Consider the following 11,330-nt stretch of genomic DNA (forward strand, 5'->3'; position numbering starts at 1 on the left):
ACCTTATTTCCTTAGGCATTCCAGAGCGCCCCCATATTTTTTTTTGCTCAGCCCTCCCTTTGATCTATATTGCATCCTTTTCTTTCTCCTACCCCTACCCACTTTACCTTCCCACTCTCTGGACTCCACCATCTTATTTTGTAGAGCGCCACCTTTGAGTCTGGCACCTCTAGGCCCATGTGGAAACTGCTCCTCGAATTTAGCGACGACACAGGTCTCAGCCCATTTGTGTGTATTGAAGCTGTATATTTAGTTTTTCCTTTTATTTTCTATATTTTATATTCCCATCATATAAACTGACATTACACACTACAGGAATCAAACATTGTCTTAACTGAAAAGTTTTATTACAAAAAAAAGGAGAAAATAAAAACGCATAGTAATAAAGTGTCCTCCGCACACGTCTCTTATTCTGGATTTTGTTGAGGGATTGGCTTGAGCCGGGCTCAGATCTTCCAAGCGTCCGTCCATCTCTATTCACAATCCTATACTCGTTCTAAAGCTTCCAACATAATGATGCTGTTCCCTCTTATAACCTGGAAAATACGGAATAGATTATGTGGTCAGAACCAGGACATGACATGCTGTATATCTGGCAGACAAACCCTTTGTTACTTTGTTTTCCTATAGTCCTATGATTTCTCAGAATAGGCAACAATCTGCTGTTTGGCCCAGCACAACACAGTATATAGTAGAGTTGTTTGGATACCTGAATTTGGAGTCCTGTACTGATACCTGGTGTATCAAGACATTAAAACAAAATAATGCAAATGTGTACTCTGATTTTATGTTTAGTATCATAAAAATACAAATTAAATAAACCCAAAAAATAATACGACCTTCCATTGTCTGAATGTGACAATGGACAAAACATGACCTGGACCCCCAGCAATCCCACACCCACAAAGGAAAGTGGACTACAAATCCAAGCTTTCACAGGACACTTAGGAGGGAGATTGGGCTAACCCCTCCATTATGTACAGATTGTGTTGGGTCATTTCAGGATAAAAATTAAAGAATTAGTACTCCCAGAAGTAGTTATAACTCCCAACATGTTTAGGCTGAGATTATGGGCTTTAAAGGAAACCTACCACTTGTAGTGGCAGGTTTCAGATGGAAATACCGGGCACCAGCTCAGGCTGAGCTGGTGCCGGAGCTTATTTTTGTTAGTGTTTTAAACCGCGGTATAAAACACTTTTTAAACTTTATAGCCGGCGCAGGGAGGTACGCGCTCGGCACTTACCATGCGCACGGCTCTCCTTCACTTCCTATGTAGCCGCGCGCACGGTAAGCGCCGAGCGCGTACCTGCCTGCGCCGCCTATAAAGTTTAAAAAGTGTTTTAAACCGCGATACCGCGGTTTAAAACACTAACAAAAATAAGCTCCGGCACCAGCTCAGCCTGAGCTGGTGACCGGTATTTCCATCAGAAACCTGCCACTACAAGTGGTAGGTTTCCTTTAAGGGAAACCTACCATCACAGATCTAGCTACTAAGGTAGATCTGGAGGCAGGTTCCTGTAATGTATTCTATTTTTAAGAAAACTTTTTGTGCCCTAGATCCTCAAAAAACGTCTGAGATGTATGCAAATTTGCTTAAGAGGCTACTAGGGGTGGAGTAGCCACACCATGATGCAGAAGCCACAGCTAATCCACATCCATGTGGCCTCTTTCCATCCCTGCTACCCTCCTGTCTTCAGTGCTCAGCAGTTGTGTGCACTGGTCTGCGACATGTGCTGATGGCCTAAGGCTACCTGCACACGTTGTGGATCGTCATGCAGAGAATCTGCATGCAAGTCCGCATTAAATATGGATTGTGTGTGGATTTATATATAGTGCACTTTTGAGATATATACACACATTGCAGATTTACATGCATTTCTTCCTGCACGTGTTCTTTTCACCCCCGACATTTCAAGCAAAAATCTGCATCACATCATTATGTGGATTTTCAGATGCCCATAGACGACGTAAACATAAAAATTTAAAACAACAACATGATTATTTAAGGTGCCAAAATATTTAGATGACCCTCTACACTACTTTTTCCAAATCACTTTCACTTTACAAATGTTTCTGTGTAATAACGTAGCAGTAAAGTGCGCAAAGAGCCTTAATATTATCCCACTGATGCCATGGGGCTGGGGAGCCGCCACACTTACCACCATGCCAATGTTATTCTGGTGTCCGGCCCCGGATACCTCTGTGCACTCATCTACCACCAGGTTCATGAATGGATCGAACCCTCTCAGGATCCCTTGGACGTGTCTGCCGCCATTTAGCTTCACTGCAAGATAAAGAATATATAATAAATAGCGATAAACAAGAAGATGCACAATTCTGATCTCCGCACCCATTCCCCCCCCTTTATCACCAGGCTATACTATTTTTCGTTAGTTCCTTGTATAAGCTAAAACTTGTTTTTCTTGTTTTTTGGGAAAAAGTAGTTTTTAATAGAACAATTTTGGGTTTCTCACGTCCTCCTGATTAAAGGATTATTCCCACAAAGACAAGTTTCTTAAAGGGCACCTACCACCACAAATCTACCTATAAAGGTAGATCGGGTGGTAGGTGAATCAATGGGACGTGAGGATAGCCCTTTTAAGGGCTAATCCTCACGTCCCCGCACTGTTTTATAAACTTTTATTACCCTAATATGTTAATTTACTTATGCGGCTACTGGGGCGTGGAGTAGCCGCATCTGAGGTTACACGAGGCGGCTACTCCACGCCCCGGTAGCCACATTACCCCTCCTACTCACCATGTTCGGCGCGCAGCTGCTCGTAGCTGCGCGCCCTCGTCCGCCGATCCTGACGTCTGCGCATGCGCAGAACAGCAGGCCCGCGCCTGCGCAGCCCCGGCTTCAGAGCAGTGACCACGCAGGCGCGGGCCTGCTGTTCTGCGCATGCGCAGACGTCAGGATCGGCGGACGAGGGCGTGCAGCTACGAGCAGCTGCGCACCGAACATGGTGAGTAGGAGGGGTAATGTGGCTACCGGGGCGTGGAGTAGCCGCCTCGTGTAACCTCAGATGCGGCTACTCCACGCCCCAGTAGCCACATAAGTAAATTAACATATTAGGGTAATAAAAGTTTATAAAACAGTGCGGGGACGTGAGGATTAGCCCTTAAAAGGGCTATCCTCACGTCCCATTGATTCACCTACCACCCGATCTACCTTTATAGGTAGATTTGTGGTGGTAGGTTTCCTTTAAATATATTCAGGATAACAAAATAACATTCTCTATCTCACTGTTACTAACAAAAACACAGCATTTCACAGATCTAATTCTAACCTCTATCAGTCCTGTTGTACACAATTTCAGTTACCCCTAGGATGGAGCGCACACTGATACACAGACACTGACTCCCTTCCAGCAAAAGTGATGAGGATACAAGCTATATACAGATAAGTTGTTTATCTGGGGAGGTACAGCAGGAAGGCACAGCAGTTCTGGTGTGTTGTGGAATAGCAAGGCTGACTGCGTCATTGTGTGCAATAGGCATCTCATGGATCTCCATTTAATGTGGAACCTAAACATCATAATTTGTCATATTATTTGTCAATTGCGTTTAATATAATTTTTTGTGTGATGGATGATTAAAAAAAAGTGTGTATAGTTTTTTTTAACACGATAAACACTGTTAGGAGTTTAATAATATACTACTAGTGTTTCCAGCCTGGATTAGTACAGGTGTGGAAATATTCAACACTGCAGGCAGCACAGAGAACCCCTGATGGGTGGCAGAGGGAGTTAGCAGTGTCTAAGGATGCGTTCACACATGGCATTAACACATGCGTTTTCGATTGCGTCACAAAAGCTGAGAACAGGAGATTCGCCCAATTACATTGCTGTCAACATTGCATGTGTTAACAATTGCATTTGTTAATGTTGTGTTAACATGTTTTGTTAACAGCAAAATAATAAGCACAATCTCCTCAGCTGTTGCATTTGAAAATGCATGCGTTAATGGCACGTGTGATTTCACCCTCAGGGGTTTAAACTCAGGATATTACCGAAGCCCCTCCAGGCACTGGGTTCGCTGGATATATTTAAACAAAGCACTCATCACCTGACTCACAGTAGCTGCAAGGACCCCACAGATAATGACAACAGGGCACCAATAAACCTTGAGATCAGGCATTCTGTTCTCATTAATGGGTAGAGCACCTTGTTGAGCATACTTCCTGCTACTCCATCACTATGGGAATGTTGGAAATAGCCAAGCACAGCGCTCTGGTATCTCCAGTACTCATATTCACTGCTTCTCCGCTCATTAATGAATACAGGACCTCAGTTCTCCAGATTGCTAGGGATCCAAGCATTCAGACCCTCACTAATCAGTTGTTGTATCCTGCAGAAAGAGCAGAACTTACTAAGTAATACACTAGACGGATAACTCTGCTCCCTTGACTATATCCCCATGGAAGTCTGATATGGTTACAGCACACAGATGTTACTTACATGACAGCTTCTTGTCCATGAACCTAAAACATAACAAATAATCCAGAGTTAGCAAATGACAAGAACACAATTATCATACATGTACAACTAGTATGGCTTCCTTAGAGGTGATATATACAGTTATACTAGCTGGATAGCGCCTGCCATGGCAGCGGCTGTGTACAAGACTCCGAGGACAGTGACTGCTTGTAGTCGTGATGTCCGTAAATGGGTCACATTGAGGTCAGTCCTCCCTGTTCTATAGTAACATCTACAGAACACTGCCAATTACTACACGCCTATAGTAATCAAATCAACAGTAATAAAAACTGGACACCCCCTTTAATAAACCCCCCAGACAACCCCTTTAAGGCCTTCACCATCCGCATTGCTTAGGGAAACTGCATGAGACACGTGACTGAGTCCTGCACAGTAACCAATCACATGTAAGGATGAATATTCATTAAAACTACTGTAAAACTGTCGGCCATTCAGAAACGGGCTACCATTTTTTGTACATCCACAGCTAAATGAAAGCAGCAAGCCGATTGGTTGTTATAAGCCTGTGGTAGCATTTCTTGTATAGGCCGCAAGACAAGCAGGATTATCGCTAATGATTCCCCTCCCGGGCGTCTTACTTCTTCAGCTCGGGCGGGTGTGCCTTGCTCATTCTCCTTCCTCGTGCAGCGCCGGCTCGTAACACACAGCACCTCAAGCCGCCAGGAAACGTACAAAAGACGCAGAGCTGTAACGTAACCGGAAGCGGAAGAGGCGGGGACGAAAAGACCGGTCAGCCATATTTGTTCTGGGCGAGTATTACCACACTGAAGAAGACAAACTGTAAGTTTTGACCCTGTCTACAGTCAGTCACTCGGGTATAACGTTAAATATAACTCTGACATAATGCGTCGTCTTTCTTGTTGCTATATAAAAATATGTATGACCAGTGCGCGGCTTTGCCCATAACAAATATGGCGGACGGTGACGGTGAGGCGTCCTAGGATACAGGAAGTGACGTGGTGAGGGCGGAAGCTGGGTTTCTTGCCCTTGGATCCCATGCTGTTGCTTGCCTAAGCTCATAGAAATGGCTGAGGAATACCAGAACCGGCTGCAGAATGCGGTGGACTCTATGGTGAAGAACCTGGAGAGGGAGAATATTAGGAAGATGCAGGTAAGAAGACATCAGACTGATCTGTAATTCATTCATATAGTAGTTACTTCTTAAAGGGATTGTCCACTTGTCATGTCATATGCCCTCCAGCTCAGCACTGCAGTGGTTGTGTCTAAATGTGATGTGTTTATTCATCTTCCTTACTTTTGCACATTTTATATATCCAAATACTTGGCAGTGTAGTCCTGAGATATCATCCTCTCCCCTATCAGTCCCCAGAGGTGCAGTGGTTACTGTTATAGGACTGTTGTCTCACAGCTTTGCCGAATCTGACCAAGGACTATGCATGCTTGTTTTTCTTTGCATGTTCTTCACATGTTTGTTTGTGACCAGACATGGCATAAACATCCTTACGGATTCATTTAGAATTTAGATTGTGAGCTCCCTAAGGGAAAGTAACCACTGTTATGAATGACAATCAACAGCGCTTGGGAATATGTTGGTGCTATGAAAACAAATAAACTTAATAAATAGTCTCTACCCGGCTCATTCTAAATTACAAACATTTCCATTGATCAGTCAGCAATTTATTTTTTTGCACTTCTTACTTGAATGAAAGTCATGTGATCCCACTGAAGGATTAGCCAGCGTTCACACTGATATTCAACCCTCAAGGCTGGCAGCGCACGACAGTCCATGAATTACAAATCTGTCGGATTTCACAGATCGACCACTGAGAAGAGGATGGGAGCATCATAGTGATATATGATACAGGGAGTCCCTGCTTCCCCACAGCATCACCAAACTGTAATTATGATAAAAGCAGGGAAGAAGGGACTCCCTGTATCATACAGCACTCTGATGGACGGAGTTATGTCCTTGTTACTGTGGTGGATCAGTGCAATCACAGACCCATTACATTTGTGTGCAGCCGGCATTAACAGTTAATCTTTCTGTAGTTGTTCAGCTTTCTTTGGTGTTTGTGGAATATCAATCTGTTGTTGTTTGTCTCAAAAGTTGCAAATGTATAAAGGAAATCAACCATCAGGATTATAAACCAAGAACGCTTTCAATTTGGTGTGTGCCACCTCTGGAAGAATCTGCTTTACTTTTAGCTTCTGATGCCCATGTTTGTTTTTAAAAAAAGGCTTTAAACTTTATCCAAATGAGCCTGAGGGGCTCCGGGGTCTATAGGTGTTAATTAAGCCTGGAGCACCTCAGGCTCATTCACATAATTTTTAAAGCCTTTTTTTTGTAAAAACAAGGGCATAAGAAGCTAAAGAGAAACTACTGCCCGAAGGGGCACACATCTGCATGTCAGTGTACTTTGTTTACAATCCTTCATCCTGGTGGTAGAGTTCCTTCTAAACATTTGCCTAAGTCTGCTTGGGACTGGAGTTTTATCTGCGCAAAAATTTCTAAAGATGTATCAGGCGCAACACAGTATACACTTGTGCTGAACGTTGCTAAGTGAGTGGAAAAATGCTAATTTTTGTGAAAATACAGTAAAAAGTCGCAAAAGAAGCAAATGATATTTATTGGTCTAACAAAATAATTTTTTATAATTATCAAACACAGTGTTTCTTTTTATTCTTTTTTTAATAATGTCTCAATTTGGTTTTCATTCAGTACAGTGAATATTTTGGTATTTAGTATAGCACGTATTTGCCTGCAGGATGTTCTTGAAGGCAGTGCAGTTCATGATATTGTCCACATGGTGGCAGAACACCTTGGATCATATACTGTACATTGATGAATGAGCCTTCCGAGCAGTTATAGCGAAAGCCACAAGTCGTCATTTATTACAATTTCATGAGATTATTCTGGTTTTGTAGCCCTCATGAGACTCCAGAGAAAATTCCAACTAATCACAGAGCCATTATCCCTGGAAAAGATAGACTTTTTTGGAATTACTCTTAATATCCCATTGTACTTTCTTTTCTGTTGATGTGTGTATTTCAGGTATGATGCCCGGCTGTAAGTAGGGGACACGCTGTGGTCTATTCTACTGGATAGTTGTGTACACTGGAGAGGCACCACATTGCCTGGGACCTTGCCATTATTTATAGCTCTTTTACAGGGAGGGCAGCTCAATTTAAAGGGGGAAGATATAGGCTGAGTAGACACCAGGATACAGGGCTGGCACAGCGCTCTCTATATGTTGTCCCATAATAGTTGGCGCTAGGACATCATCCTGGTGAACTCTGCTCTGTTTGCCAAAAAATAATGTCCTGTCCTTTGTTATTGACTGTCTGGTTAATATTTGCTTTGTGTCCTTCTCTGCTGAAATCTGCGGCTTTTCATTGTAATTTTGTTGGATATTAAATCTGATCGATTGGGGCTGATCCACTTTGCTGTATTTTTATCTTATCCACCTGCTAAAGTCTTGATGCTGTCTGCTTACCCCCACGGTTTTGCGTTATTATAACCTTAAATGATGCAAAACAGCAGAAATTTCATTGAACCCTGATGCTGTAAGACACTACTGTCCAGTGCTGCCCCATAGAACTACAGTCCTCTGTAGTGTTCCTGACCGATCTGACAAGCTCAGTGTAATCTGTGTGCGCTATATAAACAGAGGAATTATTATTATTCCTATATCATAAACTGAGCACTACCATCTGATCAAGGCCTGAGGACTCATGCACACCACAGTGTATGCAAAACGGGCCGCAAACAGGGGAAAGTGCGTCCCAATTCAGTCATGTGGATATGTGATGTTGGGCATTGCTCACCCATAACCATAGGAAAGAAGGAATATACCTGCCATTTGATCGGCAGTGCGGTCACCAGGCGTTGTCACGGTGTGGTGAGATACGGTACATGCACCATGACCGTGCACTAATGGGGGCTGTGAGGTGGATACAGTTTGAGCCGCAAAAAATATGGTGTGCATGAGGTCTAAGTGTTTTAATTATGAAGTGTAGGCGTTTAGGAGTAAAATCATGTTCCCTTCTGTAGTGGAATCTTTCATTGCACATTCCATAGATGATCTGTGCCTTGAAAGTCCTGTTAATGTCTCAAATTCAGTGCCGTAATACTACTTCAATGTCTGTTATGCTTCTATTTCATTTTGATTTGACTCCACTTTGATTCTTGTTTCAGGGGAAGATGTTCCGGTGCAGTGCGGAGTGCTGTGACAATGACCGAGCCTCCATGCAGCAGGTACACGGCTGTATAGAGCGCTGCCATGCCCCCCTGGCACAGGCCCAAAGTCTGGTCACCAGTGAGTTGGAGAGATTCCAGGTAAGTCTCGAAGATATAAGAATTTTGGACTTGAGTATTGGTGACCTCTCTTTAGGGTTGGTCTCCAGCATAAGATTAGGAAGGGTCTGACACCAAGCGCCTTCACCCGTCAGTTGATTGAAGAAACGTAGTTGCTCTGTTCACAATATAGTGACCATCTCTGGTTATTGCAGCTTAACTCGATGAATAGAGACTGAGCCACAGGATCATGTCAGCTCCGCTACATATAATATTTCATAATTTATCTAAGAACCGCAGCACTGTGGTACTTACAGTGGTCAAGCCTTCTGCTGTAGGTGCTAGCTGTTTGACCCCCACCGATCTGACCTTGGTGGCTTATAATAAGGAGGGGTCATCTATTTCTAAGTACCTGAAAGCTCCTCTAATTGTTTGTGCTCTTCCTGTATAATCCAGTAGAGGGCAGCAAATCTCCAATGTAATTGTATCTGTAAGAACATTTGGTGTATCTGAGTGAGGAGAGGCTATGGGAAGACAACATTCACAATTGCTCTTTATTATCGGAGACGCGGCGCTTTGTGAGATCCATCACATGATGGACCGGTGAGGTGGCCGATCTAGCCCATTCCCTTATAATTAGGTCCGTTAGGCTGTTATTTTGACAGTACAGATAGCGCTGCGTGCAACATTGTCCCATACAAAGGGACTAAATCTGTGATGAAGTGTCAGACACAAGAGGTGAACATAGTCTGAAGTATTAACCCCTTCCTGCAATGACACAAGTAGGTGCAGGTGAGCACTCAGGCACATGGTTACATCATGGTCATAGTGTGGGCACAGGGAACTCCATCTCTAATGGCTATGGTGTTAACACTGATTCCACTGCCACTATACCCCTAAGATGGTGTTGTAAATGCTGACAGCAGTAGCAGCAATCCCATGTTGCTAATGGTCGCCCTCAAAAAGTAACCTGCTGCATGAGTACATGAATTGAAAAGTAAAAAAGTTATGGCCCCTTTAGAAGGCATGGACACAAAGGATGGTGAAAAGTATGTCATGAGCGTACCCGACCCGAACGCAGTCTCCAGGCAGAAGTTTGGGTTCCTCAAACACCCCCACATCCACCCGCCATTACCACCCGGGATCAGTGCTCCCACTGATCACGTAGTTGACTCAACCAATGCCACTGGCATCATTGCTGCCCATAGAGTCCTTTAAATGGCATCTGCAGCTTTTGGTGTTACCAGTGGGATTGAGCATTCAGTAATCGAATAGAACCTTAACGGTCTGCTCATCCCTTCTCCACCATCTTATGCTCCATCATCCGACATGGTGAAAAGTATACAGAAGACTGGTCTAAAGACCACCAGCATAGCCCCAGTACTACAATTATCGACAGGAGAGAACCCAACATAATGACTACACTACAAAAAAAATAAAGGTCATTTATGATGAGGGTAAGTAGACACTAAAAATAATTTTATAAAATTACAGAAAACGATTCAAGAGACTAAAAACCATACCACACCCCCATCCTTCCACATAACGGGTCCAAAAGTATTATCAATATTGCACAGGCCCCACAGTAATAATAAAGTCCCCCATAATAAGGTTATCGATAACTCTAAAAATAAGGTGAAACACTGATAAATCTCTGTCCTAATCCTTCTTCTCCCCGCCCTAGGATCGGCTGGGCCGCTGCACAATGCACTGCAATGACATAGCGAAGGATTCCCTGGATTCTGGGAGTAAGGAGTCACAAGCCCGGGCCCAGCTGGAGAGCTGCGTCATAAAGTGCGCAGAGGACCACATGAACCTCATCCCCAGTATGACCAGGAAGCTGAAGGACGCGTTGGTGGACGCCGACAAGAAGACCTCGTAGAGCTGTGTCTCTGAGATGGCGGTTAACCCTTCCAGTGCTGTGTAGCAGGCTCGGAGCCCCGGCGATGACCCTGCAGAAGATTTCGGGTGAAATGGCTAGAAGAAAAACTGTCCACGGGTTTTGTGCTGATAAGAGTCCATCTCATGGTCTGAAGTGTCTTGTGGTCCATATGGCAGATCCACATGTATTTTATATAGTTTTTTTTCTATGACGGTACAATGTATAAAACTAAGGAAGTCATTTATGGTGAATATGAGCATGAACACTGCTGCAGCCGCTAACATAATGTGATAATACAATCGTCACATCCATCAAGTGAAATGGTCCAAAAAAAATGTTCATCTGGTTTTATCTTTTTGTCAATCTGTTCTAGGTTATTGGTAGGGTTAGAATCCTGTGTGCTCCCTTATTTTTTAGGGGTCTATCCTAATGATTGATGGTCCTTCTTGTACTCCATCCAGCACTGGGCATTGTGTGTCCTGATACAAGGCTTGTATGCAGTTTCTTGGCCATGAAGCTAATGCTGCACAGCTTATATGCACTGATGGTACAGAAGAAGGATCTATGGGCGACTTCTATGCACCTGGGCACTGAGTGGCCCTGTCTGTGACTTTATGTACTCTACACCTAGAGGAGAGGAGGTTCTGCCATCACCATAGACAGGGGCATCCTCTACACCTAGAGGAGAGGAGGT

General features: G+C 43.7%; 2 protein-coding genes across 2 annotated transcripts; one reads left to right on the plus strand and one right to left on the minus strand.

Moving 5' to 3' along the window:
- Positions 1-325: 325 nt before the first annotated feature.
- SNRPG (small nuclear ribonucleoprotein polypeptide G) lies at positions 326-5,214 on the minus strand. Its single transcript, XM_072148856.1, has 4 exons — positions 5,078-5,214; positions 4,461-4,483; positions 2,160-2,284; positions 326-536 (listed from the first exon to the last, which is right to left on the minus strand). Exons 1-4 carry the CDS (start codon positions 5,107-5,109, stop codon positions 486-488), a joined length of 231 nt encoding a protein of 76 aa, XP_072004957.1. The 5' UTR covers positions 5,110-5,214; the 3' UTR covers positions 326-485.
- A 206-nt stretch (positions 5,215-5,420) lies between these two features.
- On the plus strand, positions 5,421-10,967 carry FAM136A (family with sequence similarity 136 member A). The gene is made up of 3 exons (XM_072148855.1): positions 5,421-5,610; positions 8,656-8,796; positions 10,439-10,967. The coding sequence occupies exons 1-3, from the start codon at positions 5,524-5,526 to the stop codon at positions 10,634-10,636; spliced, it is 426 nt and encodes a 141-aa protein (XP_072004956.1). The 5' UTR covers positions 5,421-5,523; the 3' UTR covers positions 10,637-10,967.
- The last annotated feature ends 363 nt before the right edge of the window (positions 10,968-11,330 follow it).

Source organism: Engystomops pustulosus, chromosome 4, assembly GCF_040894005.1.
Source record: "Engystomops pustulosus chromosome 4, aEngPut4.maternal, whole genome shotgun sequence".
NCBI classification, from domain to species: Eukaryota; Metazoa; Chordata; class Amphibia; order Anura; family Leptodactylidae; genus Engystomops; species Engystomops pustulosus.